The sequence below is a fragment of the Mandrillus leucophaeus genome, unplaced genomic scaffold, assembly GCF_000951045.1.
Source record: "Mandrillus leucophaeus isolate KB7577 unplaced genomic scaffold, Mleu.le_1.0 Scaffold261, whole genome shotgun sequence".
In the NCBI taxonomy this organism is placed as follows: domain Eukaryota; kingdom Metazoa; phylum Chordata; class Mammalia; order Primates; family Cercopithecidae; genus Mandrillus; species Mandrillus leucophaeus.
This window is the reverse complement of record NW_012102710.1, coordinates 788,156-795,704: the sequence shown is the minus strand read 5'-3', so window position 1 is coordinate 795,704 and position 7,549 is coordinate 788,156. Positions and strand designations below refer to the sequence as shown.

General features: G+C 45.1%; 1 protein-coding gene across 1 annotated transcript; it reads right to left on the bottom strand.

Moving 5' to 3' along the window:
- Positions 1–3,727: 3,727 nt before the first annotated feature.
- FGFBP1 (fibroblast growth factor binding protein 1) lies at positions 3,728–6,903 on the bottom strand. Its single transcript, XM_011984104.1, has 3 exons — positions 6,850–6,903; positions 6,413–6,633; positions 3,728–4,810 (listed from the first exon to the last, which is right to left on the bottom strand). Exon 3 carries the CDS (start codon positions 4,788–4,790, stop codon positions 4,086–4,088), a length of 705 nt encoding a protein of 234 aa, XP_011839494.1. The 5' UTR covers positions 4,791–4,810; positions 6,413–6,633; positions 6,850–6,903; the 3' UTR covers positions 3,728–4,085.
- Between the last annotated feature and the right edge of the window lie 646 nt (positions 6,904–7,549).

Here is a 7,549-nt window from a genome sequence, read left to right as displayed (position 1 = left end):
TAGAATCTTCTCCCCATTCCTCCCATTCTTCAGAGGGAGTCTCATAAAGATTTTCTCGGATATTGTTGCATGAAGTATTTTTGAGTGAGACATTTCAAGGTGAGAATTGTACACAGCACATTAAGCAAACCAACACATCAGAGGATGGCTGGCGTCATATCTGCTTGAAAGCTTTCAACCCCAAACACTTTGGCATTCTTGGCTGGTTCTGCCAAAAACAACTTCAGAGAGAGGCTGGGGAAAGAGGCTAGGTGAGATATGTTGGATTCCAGAAATTCAAGTCAGCACTGGTGTGACTGTGAGTTACCACACAGAGCTGGGGTGCTGCAGGGAAGAGGCCCTCTTTCTGCTGAGATATGGTTTTATAAGGGAAGAGAGACATTCCCACTTCTGAGTGGCTTTAGGGGATACAAATATGCTATTCTTCAGCACATCTTACCTACCTAAAAATTTCCATCTTTTGCTGTCAAAACAAGTCATATCTTAAAGATCACACACACAGAGAAAGGTGGCTTCTCTGCTTCATATCCAGAAAGTTCTCAGGGAGAAAATATGTAGCACTAAGGTGAATAGAAGTCAATGTAGCCAGGCATGGTGGCTCATGCCTATAATCCCAGCACTCTGGGAGGCCAAGATGGGTGGATCACCTGAGGTCAAGGGTTTGAGACCAGCCTGGCCAACATGTTGAAACCCTATCTCTACTAAAAATACAAAAATTAGCTGGGTGTGATGGTGGGTGCCTGTAATCCCAGCTACTCGGGAGGCTGAGGTCAGAGAATCGATTGAACCTTGGAGGCAGATGTTGCAGTGAGCCGAGATCATGCTAACAAGAGCAAAACTCCATCTCAAAAAAAAAAAAAAAAAAGAAAGAAAGAATAAAAGGTAAAAAAGAAAGTCAATGTAAAGTTTGTGGAGCCTCTATTTACATATTTCTTTTTACTGTGTTCTTAAAATGTCCCCTCAGCATGCGACTATGATCAGAGGCTGAGTGCAGTGGAAGTGTTCACTTCTAGAACTTTCTCTCTGTAAGGACAAGGAAGAGGATATATATGTGGAATGGACTGATGGATCTTGTTCATTGTCAAGTTTGGCCCACATCCAGAGACCATAAATGTCACTCTTCGCTCACCAAGTGAAGAAAATCATGCACTTCAGAGCAGAAAGGGCTTGGGGCCTCCAGGCCAGGGATTCTCGTTATAGGCTCTGCCACTTCATAACTTCATATCCCAGGCAGGTTCCTCAGCTTCTCTCAGCCTCACTTTCCTCATCAAGAAAATGAGGGTGAGACTTCTACTGGATGGAGTTGTGGGGGATTCATGAGACAATGGAGCAAAACCACTGACACATAGTGGGTGATCCATAAGGGTGGCTCCTGGCCACTTGTACTACAGAAACAAACAAACAAAACCAAAAACCTCCCACAGTTAGAGAGTTTTCACTGGGACTTTTGACTTCCCTCTACAATTCAGTCTCCTGCTGTGGACTTTAAATGGTCAGTGGTGTTGAACAACTATTATCTAACTATTGGCATAGTATTAAGAAATTCAGAGATATTGTTAGTGTTTCAGGACCCTTCACAGTGGGTGGGTTTCATGATTCCATTGTCAAGATGAGCTCATTTCTGCTCAGAAGATTAAATAATTAGCCTTGAGACTGGTTATCTATCAGCAGAAGCAAACTTTGTGCCAAGATCCAGGTCACTCTTCTATGGTAGAGGCAAAACTCCTTCCAGTTCTGCCAGTGGCCAGAGGCCAGGAGTGAACTCGAACCAGCAACTGTGGGCCTGGAGGAGTTTAAGGAGGCTTTGGGTCTGTTCTCCAATGTTCATGCCAACCCATAACAAACCTGATGACTGTTGAATGACTGCTGGAGGGGATTATCAGTCTTTTTCTATCTCAGGGCTATGTTATATATGTGGAGGAGGGGGCCACAGGCTGCCTAAAGCCTGTGTAGACCTTAAGGGAAAATATTCTTTCTCTGGTGTGACTTGAAGGAGCTTGGGGAGGGTCTGGAATGTTGCTTCAGTGCTCTTGGAGTTGGTGGTAGGGTTCACAGGTCAGGCCCCAGGCCCCATCCTACAGTGACCAGTGACCCCACCCTCTTGGACATTTCTCCGACACGCCAATCATGATCCCTGTCATGGGAATGGAAGTGCCATGAAGACAGGGAGTTTTTCTCTTTCCTTGGTTGCTATTTCTCACGTCTGGAAGAGTTCCTGGCATAGAGAAGGGGCAAATAAGATGGAATAATAGATTAACCATGATTTCAGGGCATTTGTTCTGACTGGTCCCTCTGTTTGGAACATTCTTACTCAGGAGAGTTTCCTGGCTTGATTCCTCCTTTTAGGTCTAGGCTCAAAAGTCACCTCCTGATGGGCATTTCCTGATCACCCCATCTAAAGCTCATTACCCTCGATCACTTTGTCCCCTTCCCTTGCTTTAATAGTCTTTAACTCATGTGTAATCATGAACTCATCATCACTTTTCCCACTGTTCCGGGAGGGCAGAGCACTCATCTCTTGGACATCCGTGGCTGTATCTCTGGTGCCTGGAACACAACCTGGCGTGAGTCAGTGCCCTGTAAGTTATATGTTGAATGAGTGAGTGAATGAATAAATGCACCATCCATGGGAAAGCCTTAGCACAGTGCTTGATCATAGCAGATAAGAGATAAGTGTTCGTTTTGTTGATGATCATGATGACATCCAAATGTCGCTCTGCGACTGTGGCACTGTGGATTGGCCTCTGACATCCTCAGTGTGCATCCCAGTAGGTTGGTGAATGTAAAAGGCTTTCCTCCCACCCCACCTGCCATTCCTCCCTGCCACCATCAGACATGCTAAAGAACAGTGCTTTCATCATCTTCTGCTCCTCTTTTCCCTGGTTGTGAAATTGTGACAAGGCATTGGGGACAGTTCATCCTCTCTCCCAAACTCTTAAAATACAACTTTCAGATCCTTCATATTAACGTATAAATGAATAATGGCAGTCTCATCGCTGCATCCCATCTGATCCCAGATACCTGACCTCTCCCAGAATCTGGAACTTCCCATCTATTCACTTTCATTCATGTTATCAAATGCCTAAAGTGCCTCCACTTTGCCCCATTTTATTCCTACAGATACTCTTTCCAAAATCCAGCTCCACTATTACCTCCCCTGTTACACTCAAGCCCAGATCTTACAGCAGTTTCTGCCTCCTCTCTCTGGTTTTCCTTATAGCCCTCTCCCCCTTCCTTTACAGCCCTTATCATGGGCCACTGTACTTAACTAGGCCTTCCTTCTCCAAGAATGAAGAATGAAGAAATGAAGCTCATTTCTTCTCCAGAAATGAGCTTTGCAAGGCAGGGGTCCTTCGGGTTGGGGAGGGAATGGGCATCTCTGACATGCATCAGTAGGAGAGGTTCCTCAACCCTGCAGACTCAGCTGTCAGAACTCCTGGGTTCCAATCCTACCTCCCCTCTTACCATCTATGAGTCCCTGACAAATGATTTAATCACATCATGTACCAGGTATCCCACCTGAAAACAGGGATCTTAATTATTGTGCTTCAATAAGCACCAAACACCACAGACCAATGGATACAATTATAAAGAAGGATTCTGGGAAGATATAACTTGAGCAGGGTGGGGAACTAGAAGTTGCTATTTAGACAGTTTTTCCATTGATATATGGGGACTACTTTATGAGTTTATTTGGGAACAGACACAGAGAAACCAAGCAATGTTGGAATGTATTTCTGAAAAACACCCAGAGTTTTATTACCATTAATTCAGCAGAAAGTTCATTGCGCTGAAATTATCACTCTGGTTCATTCAGCTCAAACACTCTTCACTGCTCAAACACATAGCTGTGTGCGCCATGGAAATACACGCTGCAGGAAACAGCCTCTGAACCTCACCTCCAAGAAAAATAAAGCAAATTCCAAAACACAAAAGCAAAAATTACAAAATCTGTTTAAATATTTTTGTTGCACTCACTTAGCACAAAAGTTCATATTTTGGGGGCGACTGTAGAGAGCTTTATGGTGTACAGAGGGACTTATGACCTGACATGTCTTAAGGGAACCCATTCTCTTTTGACCTCATCAGCATGACGTGTCCTGTATTATTCTGAGGAAGAATGTGCAGAGAGAGCTCCAAGTCTCTCCACAGAACTCCAGGGCAGTCCTCCTCTGGTTTGCCGTATCTGGGTCCTCCACACACTCGGGAGCTTTGGTGGTCATGGTCTCGGTCACTGCTAGGCTAGCGAGGGTGGTCTCTTTGCCCTTGATGTGCTCCCTGGGGGACATCTCTGTTTTCTCCTTCCTGGGCTTTGTGTTCCCAAATAGAGTGGAGCTGACTAGCTTAAGACTGGATTCTGGAAAATCCTTTCTGCACACTCTGGTTTTCACAGCTGTCTTGGAATATCTACAGATGTCTTTCTGTGAGCGCAGATTCCGGGCAATTTGTTTCCAATAGACTCTCTCATCCTTGAGCTTTAGGCACGAGGTTGGATTGCCAGCAAAGACACAGGAAAATTCATGGTCCAATCGAGTGCACTCAACCTTGAGAGAGATGCCCTCCTCCTGCTCAGTCGCAGCCCATCTGCAGTTGGCTTGGTCTTTGGTGACAAACTTGCCTTTGTTCCCAGGCCTGTTTTTCTGCTTAATCTGGGTGTTGCCTAGAGTGTCCTTTTGTTCTGAGACCACTTTGCTGTGAAGTCCATTCTTCACTTTTTTTTCCCCCTCCACCAGGAGCACCTGAGCAGCCAGTAGGAGGAAGGAGAGCAGGGTGAGGCTACGGATCCTCATGGCTGCAGCTGGGCGGGCACCTGTTTGACAAAAGGCAGGTGAGTGAGTGGCAGGCAGCAGTTCAGCTATGCAGGACTACACACTGGCCTCCCCCTACCCTGACAGGTACCTGCCTGATTTCAGAGTAGACCAAGAACGCTTCTGGCTCCTGGAGTCACTAGACAAACAGCCTGTCTACTCACATTTCCACTTGACTTGAGTCTTGAGTATCACAAAACTACCACTCTCTGGAGCCTCACGGATTCTCATTTATCATTTACGCACTCATTAACTCCTGCATTTGCTCACTCCTCACTCTTTCATTCACTCATTTAACAAGCATTTACTGAGCACCTACTATATGCCACGCACTAGACTAGGTGTTGAAGAAATCACCATGATTGACAAAGTCTCAGACTTGAAAGAGCTTAGAGGCCACTCTTTGGCAGAATTTAAATAGCATTGATCAGGGAATCTGTCTCATCATCTCTGTCTCTGATCTGAAACAAGTTACTGCTCCAAACTTTCTTTCAGCTCCAAAGCACTGGATTTCTATCTCCTGACTCCATATGGGCATGGATGCCCGAAATGAGAAAAGACGTGACAGATGCCCAAAATGAGAAAGGACGTGGTAAACATCATGAAAGGTGATGTTGACCCAGAGTTGAACATGCCTGGGGTTTGGGTGGGGTGGCTGGGCTTGTGGGGGTGGGGGAGCTTTTTTGGGGGAAGTAAGAGTTTAAGGAAAGGTGTAAGGTGTGGTGGTCATCTGATTTGCCTGCACAAAGTGAACCAGGATGGAGACAGGTGAATTTCAACCAGATAGTTCACACTACAAGATCGAAGACAAGGATCATGAGAAATCATTGAATCAATAGGATGAACATCAATGTCACACTGAACTACATGGATCTGATCATGTGTACAATTAAAAACCCATGCTTAACAGGAGAAGAGAAGCCAATTTCTATATGACACCTCCTATATGCTAAGTACTGGTCTAGGGTTTGATTCTCACCTTGCTAAATCCACGCAAGAGCCCTTCCAGTTAGCTATTAATATGTCATCCCGGGTGACAGCTCTGACTCTTAAGGCTCAGACAGGTAAATAAATTGCTCAGGATCTCATAGTGGGCAAGTTCAAAGCTGGTATGGGTAGCCAGATCAATCTCCTTATTCCTTTCTGTCACCCCTGATTGATCACTTTTTGCTTTTCACATTTACTCTGCCCTTTAAAAACATTGCCAAAGAATAAGAAAAACAACTATGAATGATGACAATTTAGTTTGATATAACACATAATGATAAGATGATTTGTATTATTTGTGCTCCATTTAAAACAAAGCACAGAATTTTTATAAAAAGAGGCAGGCCCAGGAAATGGTCCTGATCTGATTTCTACCCTAGAAGTTGGCCATCTTCTAGGGTTAAGGAGGAGAAAGACAATCACAAAAGGGCAGAGAACAGCAATAAATGGTGAAGAGGAGATGAGATATGCCAGAAAAACACCCAGTCATTTCTCACGGACGTGGGGCTCAGCCCCCACCTGCCCATGATGGAATGCAGGCCCAAGGAACTCCAGGCCCTTGGTGGAGTGATAAGTGGTGGCAGGTAATAAAGCTGTTAAAGGAGCAAGGCTTTTACCTTGTTCTGAGCACACCGATCCAGTGCAATCCCAGGAGGTGGGAGTGAATTGCAGGCTGCAGCTGTCTCAGGTAGAGTGCAAGGAGGGTGGACTATTCAACAGGAGGCAGGCTGACTGGGTTTTTACAACACTCACTGGGTTTTTATAACACTATGGCACCTTACTCACAGCTCCTCCCAGTCACGCCCCTCCAAGGGAGCCAGTTCCTGCAGGGAAAGTGCTGGATGTAATCCAGTGAAAAGGGGGGGTTACCTGCATGCCATTAAACGCTTCCTCTAGGCCCTTCCCTGTCCACCCTGTGGCCTGGATAGGAGGACAACTCAGCCTTGCAATGACCCTCCCTGATGGGGAGAGGACCCCAGCAGTGATGTCTATGGAGAAGTAAAATAACAATAATGACATGATCTGAGCTGCCAAACTACTGAGCCCATTTTACCTGATTTCTCCTTTTCCCTCATCACATCCGCTCTGGTAGGGAATGCAATGATTCTTCCTCTTTTACAAAACCAGGAATTGGTTCTGGAGATATGCAATAGCTTGTCCAAGGTCACAGAGGCAGGAAAAGGAAGATCTCAAAATTAAATGTGAGATTCTCTACATCCATGGTCTGATCTCTTCCTGCCTGCCACTCTCAATAAATATTTGTTGAATGGGTGACTGAAGTTACCGAAGCTTTCTTAGTGTCTGAGTTCCTTTTTCCATCTGAAGTTACCACATAAGCAGAGGATTCCCTGATTCTAGAAGTAGGGAAATTCCCTGATTCTACGAGGCTCCAAGAGGCTGGTAAAGAGGGAATTTTTAATATAAGATTACTGTTGAAAATATTTACCTTCAGGTCTCATTCGGAGAGCTTAGGCTGCCCTGCCTGCTACAGGCACAGTCTCACACCGGAATGACCCCGGTGGAATCCTGGCCACAGATGTGTTTAGCTGAGTGCTATGCCCTAACCACTGAGCCTCTCCCATCATCCATTTGCAGTGTGCTGACAATAACAACATCTCCTTTAGAGCTGTGTACTAAATTTTTACTGGGCTAAGCTGTTATCATAAAGTGGAGCAGAATCGTTTTGCCTCATAATAAGGTCTTCAGTTGTATTCTTTGAAAACAGACATTTATTATTTACATATGAAGCATTT